At 43.8% G+C, this 11922-nt stretch overlaps 1 protein-coding gene across 7 annotated transcripts in view; it reads right to left on the reverse strand.

Moving 5' to 3' along the window:
- FANCI (FA complementation group I) overlaps positions 1–11922 on the reverse strand; it is a 90819-nt gene that overhangs the window by 72538 nt on the left and 6359 nt on the right. For 3 of the 7 annotated variants that reach the window (XM_079912967.1, XM_079912971.1, XM_079912973.1), the window contains one exon: positions 1813–1915. The exons of 2 other annotated variants lie outside the window; for them this stretch is intronic. In XM_079912967.1, coding sequence (XP_079769093.1) covers positions 1813–1896 — 84 coding nt within the window. In that variant the 5' untranslated portion in view covers positions 1897–1915. Of the gene's footprint in view, positions 1–1812; positions 1916–4309; positions 4422–4715; positions 4852–11922 lie in introns of those variants that run through there. 2 more of the 7 variants (XM_079912969.1, XM_079912968.1) reach the window with 2 other exon arrangements.

Genomic DNA, 11922 nt, shown 5'->3' on the forward strand with positions numbered 1-11922 from the left:
ATGCATACAGTATCTCATTTCATCCTCACAAAAACCAAGATAGGAATTCTTTTTGTGATAAGCATGAATCAGAGAAGTAATTCATAGCATCTATCATGGGTTTTGTTCTAATTCTTATTTTTTACTTATTTTATAGTGTAATGTTAAAGCCTCCTCAAATTCCTTTTGGAAGCAGGTAAGATAAAAATTCTAAGTAAATAAATAAATAGAAAGCAGGTTTCAACCAAATTGTAACTTGTCTATAGGATGATTCAACTCTCAACTCATGCAAAGGCTGTCTTAAAAAGTGCCACAAAAAGCAATTTCTGGATAATTTCAAAGAAAAAAAAAATCAGAGCACATCCCTGTATCAATTCCCAGTTAGCATAAGGTAACAAAGATTAAGATGCACCTAGCTTCAATGACCACAAAAACTAGCACATAAAAAGTTCCTTAAAAACATAACACTCGGGGCTTCCCTGGTGGCGCAGTGGTTAAGAATCTGCCTGCCAATGCAGGGGACATGGGTTTGATCCCTGGTCCAGGAAGATCCCACATGCTGTGGAGCAACTAAGTCCATGCGCCACAACTACTGAGCCTGTGCTCTAGAGCCTGTGAGCCACAGCTACCGAGCCCGCGCGCCTAAAGCCCGTGCTCCGCAACAAGAGAAGCCACTGCAATGAGAAGCCCATGCACCGAAACAAAGAGTAGCCCCCCAGGGCTTCCCTGGTGGCGCAGTGGTTGAGAGTCCGCCTGCCGGCGCAGGGGACACAGGTTCGTGCCCCGGTCCGGGAAGATCCCACGTGCCGCAGAGCAGCTAGGCCCGTGAGCCATGGCCGCTGGGCCTGTGCGTCCGGAGCCTGTGCTCCGCAACGGGAGAGGCCACAACAGTGAGAGGCCCGCGTACCGCAAAACAAAACAAAACAAAACAAAAAAGAATAGCCCCTGCTCACCGCAGCTAGAGAAAGCCCACACGCAGCAATGAAGACCCAATGCAGCCAAAAATAAATAGATATAACATTAAAGAAATTTAAAAAACAATAATAATACTCAAAGTCTTAATTTGTCTATACATATATACTAATGTTTAAGGTTAATTTTAAGGAGGGATTATTTTCCATGTAGGGATCTGAATAAGCTGAGATCATTTATAATGGAATAAGGAGAAGTATATCAGGAGAGAAAGATTAGAAAGCCTAACATAGAAGGTAATTATTGTCCCATTTTATAATCATATACTTATAGTGAAGACACAATGTAAATTGGTTGTTTTTCACTTTTCCTAATAATTTCAAAATATCTTACTACTTATGAACTTCTTTAGGGAAAAATATAAATGAAGCATCAACAGGCAAATCTAATGTCTCACATCAATAACTACAGTCTGGATATTGCTTTCAAATAGGATTGTTCTAAGAACTAAAAAGTGTACTAATTTGCTTATACGGTTGCATAAATGTCATTTAAATATTATACAGTTGTAGGGATTTCCCTGGTGGTCCAGCAGTTAAGACTTCACGCTTCCACTTCAGGGGACATCAGTTTGATCCCTGGTCAGGGAACTAAGATCCCGCATGCTGCACGTTGCAGCAATCAATCAATAAACAAACAAACAAATACAGTTGTATAAATGTACACAAATGCCCTTAAATTGTGCATATCTCTTCCTCTCTCCCATTTCTTTGTATCTATGAGTTGTTACCAAATAAATCCTTGATCCTAAGGAGAGTGGGGGATAGATGAAGTGGCAGAATTAATTTTTCTAACATGTCCCTTGAATTTGTTATCATGCTTGACATTTGCTTTTGGCAGAACATCCTTCCTAATACTCACATCATCTTCTTTCAGGGTTTGAAGAAATTTTTGCAGTCTGTCTGCTGTTTTTTCTGCTGCTAGAGATAAAATTTTCTGGTCCATTGTTGCACATATCAAGAAACTGGAAAGGGAAAATGTCAGAGCTGGATCAAACTTCCAGAAGGAAACAAGTTTGATTTTTTTTCCCTTCTCTACCTGTTAACTGAGTATTTCATACATATTATAGACTACGTACACAGTGGGTACTCAACAGGCTAAGGATTACCAACTAGTATGAGTAGGTGATTCTTATCCAAACCAAAATAATCTTGAGAATTTCCTGGAATTTCCTTATTAGAAAGTTGTAGTCTAATCAAGTGGTTTCCTAATTCCAAGCCACATTTTTATTATTTTTTTTAAGCATCTACCCAGTATGCTGCCCAGAACAAAGCTATCATTTAACAGTATAGCAAATATATAATAAATTATTATTGACACATACACAAGAATATTATAACATATAATAAAGTAACACTTGATAAATGAATAAATCAACAGCACTGTAAATACATTTATACCAATTAAATGGTGTAAAAACAAATGAGAAGTTAACAAGGCTAAGAAATAAATGTGTGCTCAAACATCAAGAAGCCTTCCCAGCAGAGGAAAGCTTAAACTGGAACTTAAAGATTAAATTTAGACAGTCAAGATAACCACATGGTATACATTATTGGGAAGGAGAGTATCATGAACAAAGGCATTCATAAGACAATCTGAAAAATTTATTTGGGGAAAATGAGTAGTAGAGGGTTCAAGTAGGGGAGTAGTGAGTAGGAAAGCTACAAAGAAAGGGTGGGACTAAACTGCACAAGCTCTTAAAAGCCAGGTTAAGGAATTCAGATTTTATTCTGTAAATAATAGATGGCAACAAAAATTTCTGTAGTAAAAGATAATCTGACAAGATTGAAACAGTGTTTGAGGAAACTGAACCTGGCATCAATGTGCAGATTAAAGCAGGGAGGGAGTAAGGAGGAAGAACAGAGGCTAAGAGGCTACTGGGGGCTATTTTAGTGGTAGTGACAAAGGCCTGTCTTAGGGTGGTGACTCTGGGGAGTAGAAAGGAAAGGGTGAAATGGAAGCACATTAGACAGACAGGAGTTAGTGTGTAGCTATGGGAGTATTATGGGAAGGGGGAAATGCACACTGATGGAAAGAAGACCTGCTCCTCCTCCTGCATTTCTTCGTTTCCAATCTCCATAAATTGTACCATCATCCACTCAGCTGCTGAAACCAAAAATCTGGACAACATTCTTAACCACTTCACCTTCATCCTCCACATCCACTACCAAGTCCTGATGATGTTACCCCCCTAAAACATCTCTCAAGTCTACTTCTCTCTGAGATCCACTACCTCCACATTACTCCAAAGCCACCATCATCTCTCACCTGAACTACTGCATAGTTTCCTAACTTGTCCCCCACACAGCAGCTAAAATAATGTTTTTGAAACACAAACCAGATTATGTGACTTATCCTCCCTCAATCTCCATCCTTAACTTAAAACTCTTCAGTGGCTTTCCATTACTCTCATATCAGTCCAAAATCCTGAATTCAGGATAAAAAGGTCTGGTCCATGCTAACTCCCCTTCCTCACTCTATTCTCCAGGCACACTGAATTGTTTTCAGTCCTTCAAACCCCCAAGTTCCTCTCGCCACAGACCCTTACACATGATTTTCTGTCTGGAACGTACACAAATACCCCTCCTTTCATCTGCTGCTTGCCAATCTTTTATTGTTAATTCCTACAAATTCTTCAGATCTCAGCTCAATCCACACTTCCTTAGAAGCTCAGTCTAGATTAAACACTCCCCTATTACATTCTTTCAAGGCAACTGTAATCTCTCTCACCATCACCACACTTTTAACATTACATTTGTAATTATTAGCTTAAGAACTACACCTCCCACTCCACTTCAAACTCCAGGAGTGCAGGGGAACCTGTCTGGTTTTGTTTAACACTGAACCTCCAGTACTTAGCACAGTATCTAGCTCATAAAAGGTGCCCAATAAATATCTGCTGAACAAATGAATGACTGAATCCCTACAATGGGCAAGACCCTGGGCCCAGCACTTTACACTCATTAATTTGATCCTCACACCAACCTTATGAGGTCTGTGTTATTACTCCCAATTTAGATAAAGATCTTTTGGGATTCAGAGAGATTAAGGAATTTCCCCAAATCCCCGAAGTTAGAAGGCTAGTAAGGGTAGAAGCAGAACTGAAATCCGAGTCTGTCCAGCTCCGGACCCCAAATCCCATGCTTTTACCTGCTACCTTCTGTTAGGGGCTGGGTGGCAGTAGAGGATGCAAACAAGGTATACCGACTAAAAGAGACGTCCAGCCCTAAGGGGAAGATGCTGAACTCTCTTTCTATTTCAGCAGGTACATTTGCTAAATTCTTCCTAAAACCAGAGATGAGTAACAGATAGGTGGCTGCAGATTCTTTGTCAAGAGGCCCTGAGGTTAGTGACTCACCACAGAAGTGAAACGCCGCGGGTCTTGCGCCGGGACTCCTCAGAGAGCAAGATGTAAACACAAATAGGGAAACTATAAAATGAGGCAGCTGGTGATGTGCGCTGTGACCGAGCTAAAAAGGCGAAACAGGTTTAGAGAAATTTCTCAGACGTAGGAGCTAAGCGCTGATGGAGAGGAAGAATTTAACAGGAGGGCCGAGAGTGTAGCACGCCCGGGGAGCAGGGACGGCCCACCAACGCGGAGGGAGACGGCAGGGCACATCGACCCTTCCAAGCCAAGGAAAATGCCAGAACGTCACAATGGAAGTGGGGTCCTCCTGTCCTCCCAGACCCGCTACCTCCCCGGGGCTGAGTCCCACCGCCCCTGCAACGCGCGAAGCCCCTCCAGACGGTCACCTCAGCCTCACCTCCTCCAAAAGCTTCCAAAAAGTCCGCTCAACCCAACGCCGCCAAACTTCCGTTACCAGGCGCGGCGGCTCCCGCCTCCCGCGGCTCACTTCCGCCGCCCGGGAGCATGCGCATGGGGCGTACCATTAAGGCAGAAGGGAGGGGGAAACTCCTGGGACGATCCCACTCACTGTGGGGGGGGCAGCCTTAGAACTCCAATTCGGGACCGCAGAGTGAGCCAGGGCAGTGTGGCTTGGGTGTGGCCACCACGGTGCCTTGACCAGTTAAGGCCTTCTTGTGTACTCTTGGGGAAAGGGTCAGTGAGAAAGGGGATGAATCTAGTGATAGCTGTAGAGGTCTTTGCATTGGAAGTGCCTGGAAGGCTCAGGAAGGTGTTCTACTCCTTGTGCCAGTGGAGGTGTAACTCCTGTAAAGGAAAAAAGGGTTGCCTGCCATTCCATTTCTATAGGGATCAAGGCTGTAGCAACTGCAGTTGTTGGCCTCAGTGTGCCTGAGGGGAGCTCAGGGTGGAGAAAAACAGGAAACATTTTGTGCTTTGGGTGTAAGGATCCTTGGATAGTTAAGATGCATATCTAAGGAAAAGTTTCAATGAACCCAGATTCTTGCATCTTCCCATACATAGGAAAGCACTTAAGTCATTAACTTGAAATATCTGTTTTTTGTGATCAGTAATCTTGATCTTTGATTACATGGATCTCCCCCCCACAAAAAAACCCCCGAAAACTCATATATATCCTGGCTCCTCCCTTAACTCTTCAGAGCAGGTCCTCAAAGCTATCTCAGAGGCTGTCTCCTGGGCTATAGTCCTCAGTAAGGTACCTGGATAAAACTTAACTCACAACTTTTAGGTTATGCACTTTTCTTTCAGTCGACAGCCCTAAAATGTAAGCCTCATGTGGCCAGGGGGCTTATTGCATACAAAATCTCAGCATTTAGCACAAAGCCTGGCAAAGCAGTAAATGCTCAGTAAATATTTCTCAAATGAACAACTGATAGTAGAGCAAAGAGAAATGGAGGAGAGGTTCGAGAACCTGTACTACGTTGAACGGGCAGCTTGTGCAAAGGGCCTGACAGCAACAAGCAATCCAGCGTCTGGCTGGTTCGGGAGGTGCAGGTGCTTCGGGTGGGGGTGGGAAAGCAGGGGCTTGTTAATCTTTTTCACATCAGGAGCAAGTGGGGAACAGCTGAAGTGGAAGGGCGTGATTGTATTCACTTTGTAGAACAATATTTCTGACAGGTGAGTGCTGCAGAGGTTATTTAAAAGAGATGGTGGGGATTTCCCTGGTGGTGCAGTGGTTAAGAATCCGCCTGACAATGCAGGGGACACGGGTTCGATCCCTGGTGCAGGAAGATCCCACATGCTGCGGGGCAACTCAACTCATGCACCACAGCTACTGAACCTGCACTCTAGAGCCTGCAATCCACAACTACTGAAGCCCGTGTGCCCTAGAGCCCCGTGCCACCACTATTGAGCCCGTGTGCTGCAACTACTGAAGCCCGTGTGCCCTAGAGCCCCGTGCCACAACTATTGAGCCCGTGTGCTGCAACTACTGAAGCCCACGCTTCCACAATAAGAGAAGCCCCCACAACAAAAAGTAGCCCCCGCTCGCTGCAACTAGAGAAAGCCCATGCACAGCAATGAAGACCCAATGCAGCCAAAAAAAAGAGATGATGGAGGTGAGGAAAGTTGAAGGCAAGACCCCTTAGGAGGCTTTAAGTTGTCCTGGACATAGGTGGTGGTGGCCCAACCTTGGGGAGAGGTGGGAGGGGTTTGAGGAATATTCAGGTTTGAGTGACTGGGTGCACCCTGGTGATACTGCCAGTTGACTGACACACAGGGAAGGATGAAAGTTTGAGTTGATGATGAAGCCTTCAGATTTGGACTTGCCAAATGTGAGACCATGGGATGGCATGTGAAGGAATGCTAAGATCAGGGGGCATTCAGTCTGGAGCCTGTCTCCCAGTTCCCAGGGGTAGGATGGATCTATTTGGCCAGTTCTGGAAGAAACATAGCGGCTGGAAGAGAATGATGCCTCTCAGGTGCCTAGGTCTGCTACTTGTTTATGACGCTTCTTTTTTAAAATAAATTTATTTATTTATTTATTTTGGGTTGTGCTGGGTCTTCGTTGCTGCACACAGGCCCCTCCAGCTGCAGCAAGTGGAGGCCACTCCTCGCTGCAGCATGCAGGCCTCTCACTGCGGTGGCCTACCCCGTTGCAGAGCACAGACTCTAGGATTGCGGGCCTCAGCAGCTGTGGCATGCAGGCTCAGTAGTTGTGGCTCACAGGCTCTAGAGCACAGTCTCAGTAGTTGCGGCACACGGGCCCAGCTGCTCCACGGCATGAGGGATCCTCCCAGACCAGGGCTCGAACCCGCGTTCCCTGCACTGGCAGGCAGACTCCCAACCACTGTGCCACCAGGGAAGCCTATGACACTACTTAAGTACTTTTTACTTCTACCACGTTTCTGGCCCAATATTAAGCTGTGATATTTGGCTAAAACACAGCAGCGGGGTTGGAAGATTATTCCTGAGAGGAATCCTTTAGCTTGCCAAGGAATCAGATGACTTTACCTCATCTTCTCCCCACAAAACCACCCTTCCAGGCTGCTTCTGGGACTGAGCCAGGCAGCCATGAATTTGTGTAGCTCAAAAGGGCTCATTTGCCTTTTTGAACTTTCATTTTTGCATCCCAGGTGCACTTATTGCATTGCCTGTGTGAGCATCTACCCACTGGCGTTGACAATTGCGGCAGGGGGTCTTGCCTCCCCTTGTTGCATGAATGTATCATCTGTCTTTTCCATTAGTGCTAATGGGTGTTACATATGCAAAGGAAGAGAACAGACTTAGAATCATAACAATGTTTTTCACACTGGTGCAAGCTTCCTTACTAAGCAGCAAATCTTACCAATCTGCTTCAACTGACTAGACTCCATACACTGGTCAGCTAGTGATACACTGATTCTAGAAAACACAGCCAGTTAAAAACAGGTTTACAACACTGGAATCAAATGTTCTTCAGACCTTGTCAGTAGCTCATGTTTGGATAATAATATTATAGCTACTGGTATTTGCAGGAGTCCAGAGAAAAGTACAAATGGAGGCCCCCTATCATTCCCCACTCTATCCTGCAGTGTGAAGGGCTTCATATGCCTGCATGTGGACACCCAGCCTGAAAATCCACACCATGTCTCTCCTCTAAAGCTGCCCTTGGCTACCCTTGACTATGCTGTGCACACTAGCAGGTCCACTCTGGGGAGGGTGGACTTAGGAAGGAGCCTGTATAGGCCGAGGAACTGAGCTTGGGGATGTTTGGGAAGGTACCCCAAGCATGGTCTAAAGGAGGGCACATGGGCTTCAGTGCGTTCACACTCCAAGTTTCTTGGACTCCTCATCATCTAGGAAGGGAGCTATTGAGGCACCCACCCAGTTCAAGCACTCCAGTTGCCTGGGTTTAAGGGCGGCATTGCTTGAGAGAATAATCAAGGTAGCATGTATAAGGAGCCTAGTGTTTAGGAGCACTTAATCGTGTAGTTCTGGTGATCCGTGTTGATGTTACTATTGCAAAAAGATTACAAGTCACTGAAGTTTCAGATGTTTAGTATTTTTTACCAATAAAGTATCTTTTGAATTAAAAAAAATAGTTTCAGCTCCCTCCGGCAATCCCACTTCAGAGTGTGTATACAAAAGAATTGAAATCAGGATCTTAATCAGATATCTGTACACCCATATTCAGGGAAGCATTATTCATAATAGTGAAAAGGTGGAGACAACCCAAACATCCATGGGCAGACGAACGGATAAACAGAATGTGGTGTATCCATACAGTGGAATACTATTCAGCCTTAAAAAGGAATGAAATCCCTTCACGTGCTACAACATAGATGATACCGAAGGACATTATGTTAAGTGAAATAAGCCAGTCACAAAAAGACAAATACTGTATGATTCCACTCACATGAGGTATCTAAAGGATTCAAACTCCAAGAAACAAAAAGTAGAATGGTGGTTGCCAGGGGCTGGGGAGAAGGTGAATTGGAGAGCTCTTGTTTAACAGGTTTAGAGTTTCAGTTTTGTAAGATGAAAAAGTTCTGGATATCTGTTTCTCAACGATGTGAATGTACTTAACGCTACTGAAGTATATACTTAGAAATGATTAAGATTAAAAAAAAGATCCTACTACGTGGGCAGGTCACAGGATTGTTAAGAAGAACCATCTGACTCCATCCTGAAGAAATTCCGACTTAGTAGGGTTTAAGGTAGAGGTTTAACAGCTCACCATTTGTAATCCCAGGGTCTGGAAAAGTGGCACACAGTGGGTGCTTCAGATATTTGTTAAATGGGTGCAAAATTATGAACACATCCTTAGAAAAATAGGTTTTTAAATTATTTCAATGAAATGTTAAATTTCAAAATGAAAACTTTGACTTAAAACTACATTACTGCTTTTGAAACTTCCTGTGAATCGGCAGTCATTTGAAGATTAAAAGTTCAAAACAACAAAAACAACAACAACAAACAAACAAAAAGTTTAGTTCCATTACCCTGCTCCGTCTCTTGTTTCTCAGAGGCCTGCCTGGAAGACAGGAAGAGGACTTGGGAAAGGGGAAGTAGGGTGGAAAGTAATCCTTAAAAATTGGCCCCTTGGGGACTTCGCTGGTGGCGCTGTGGTTAAGAATCCACCTGCCAATGCAGGGGACATGGGTTCGATCCCTTGTCAGCAAAGATCCCACATGCCACAGAGCAACTAAGCCCTTGTGCCACAACTACTGAGCCTGCAGACCACAACTACTGAGCCCATGCACCACAACTACTGAAGCCTGTGTGCCTAGAGCCCATGCTCTGCAATGAGAAGCCACCTCAATGTGAAGCAATGAAGAGTAGCTCCCGCTCACCACAACTAGAGAAAGCCCATGCGCAGCAACGAAGACCCAAAGCAGCCAAAAAAACCCCCAAAAAACTGGTCCCTTAAAACTGGTGATATTTGATTCAGGTTTATGGACTATTCAATTGTATTATAACAATGTTCATTTCCTCATTTGGATATTCATACTGTGGTTAATTAAGAGAATGTTTTGTTTTTAGGAAATACATCCTGAAGTATTTAGGAGAAGAGGGGCATCATGTCTGCAACTTACACTAAAATGGTTTAGAAAAAAAATATGGTATGTATATATTGACAGAGAATTGTAAAGCAAATGTGATAAAATGTTAACTTCTAGGTGAAGGGCATATGGGAAGTTTCTGTACTATTTTTGTGACCTGTAATTCTGAAATTATGACAAAATAAAAAAGTTTTTTGAAAAAATCAGGCCAGTTGTGAACCTAGTGAACTGCTCTGGCTTGTAAATAATCAGCAAACTTTGAGCAGCCATCTCTGCCCCTTTGATGACGACAGGTAGATGCCTCTTCTTCATCTTCCACTTCACGTGACCCTCTTCTGCTGTCACCCTAGATGGCTGCAAAACTGAGATGGATCCTCCATCCTACATGAGGCCTCTTGGTTCTTCTCTTCCCATCTCCCTGACTTCCTCATCTATGTCACCTCAGCCACTTACTCTCCTGGACACAGCCTGAGCAGAATCACTACTCAGACAGCAGCTTCCTCTTAGTCCAGTTTCAATGCTCAATTATTCCCACTTAACTATTCTCTAATTTTTGCTGTCCCTCACTCCTCCTTCATCTTGAATTCAACTTGCCCCCTTGTCTGTCCTTCCATCCCACCCATCTGGCAAATCCTAACCCTGTATGAGGCCAGCCATATTCTTTGTTGTGGCTATATCTGGATTGCTTGGGTTGTGCTGGAGGCTTCACGTGACTGTGTTCATGGGGACCCTAAAAGTCACTGTAGAAAACTCTAAAGATAGAGTTACCATATTATCCAGCAATCCCATTCCTGGGCATACATCTGAACAAAACTATACTTCAAAAAGGTACATGGGGGGTGCCTTCAAGATGGTGGAGGAGTAAGATGTGGAGATCACCTTCCTCCCTACAAATATATCAAAACTACATCAACATGTGGAACAACTCCCACAGAATACCTACTGAACGCTGGCAAAAGACCTCAGACTTCCTAAAAGACGCCCTCAGGCGACCTACACGCAGAGGTGAGGCCAAATCCAAAGCTCAACCCCAGGAGCTGTGCGAACAAAGAAGAGGAAGGGAAATTTCTCCATGGAGCCTCAGGAGCAGCAGATTAAATCTCTACAATCAACTTGATGTACCTGCATCTGTAGAATACCTGAATAGACAACGAATCATCCCAAAATTGAGGTGGTGGACTTTGCGAGCAACTGTAGACTTGGGGTTTTCTTTCTGCATTTAATTTATTTCTGGTTTTATATTTATCTTAGTTTAATATTTAGAGTTATTATCATTGGTAGATTTGTTTATTGATTTGGTTGCTCTCTTTTTTAATTTTATATACATATATTTTTCCTTTTTCTCTTTTTGTGAGTGTGTATGTGTATGCTTCTTTGTGTGATTTTTTCTGTATAGCTTTGCTTTTGCCATTTGTCCTAGGGTTCTGACTGTCCATTTTTTTTGTTTTGTTTTTTGTATAGTTTTTAGCTCTTGTTATCACTGGTGGATTTGTTTTTGGTTTGGTTGGTCTCTTCTTTCTTTCTCTCTTTTTTTCTTACTTTTTATTTTTAATAATTTTTTTCTATTTTAATAACTTTATTTTATTTATTTATTTTTCTTTCTTTCTTTCTTTCTTTTTCTCCCTTTTCTTCTGAGCCATGTGGCTGACAGGGTCTTGGTGCTCTGGCTGGGTGTCAGGCCTCAGCCTCTGAGATGGGAGAACCGAGTTCAGGACATTGGTCCACCAGAGACCTCCCAGCCCCACATAATATCAAATGGTGAAAGCTCTTTCAGGGATCTCCATCTCAATGCTAAGGTCCAGCTCCACTCAACGACCAGCAAGCTACAGTGCTGGACACCCTATGCCAAACAACTAGCAAGACAGGAACACAAACCCACCCATTAGCAGAGAGGCTGCCTAAAATCATAATAAGTTCACAGACATGCCAAAACACACCACTGGCCATGGTCCTGCCCAACAGAAAGACAAGATCAAGCCTCATGCACCAGAACACAGGCACCAGGTCCCTCCACCAGGAAGCCTACAAAACCCACTGAACCAACCTTAGTCACTGGGGACAGACACCAAAAACAACAAGACCTACGAACATGCAGCCTGCGAA

The sequence above is a fragment of the Stenella coeruleoalba genome (genome assembly GCF_951394435.1).
Source record: "Stenella coeruleoalba genome assembly, chromosome: 2".
Taxonomy (NCBI): Eukaryota; Metazoa; Chordata; class Mammalia; order Artiodactyla; family Delphinidae; genus Stenella; species Stenella coeruleoalba.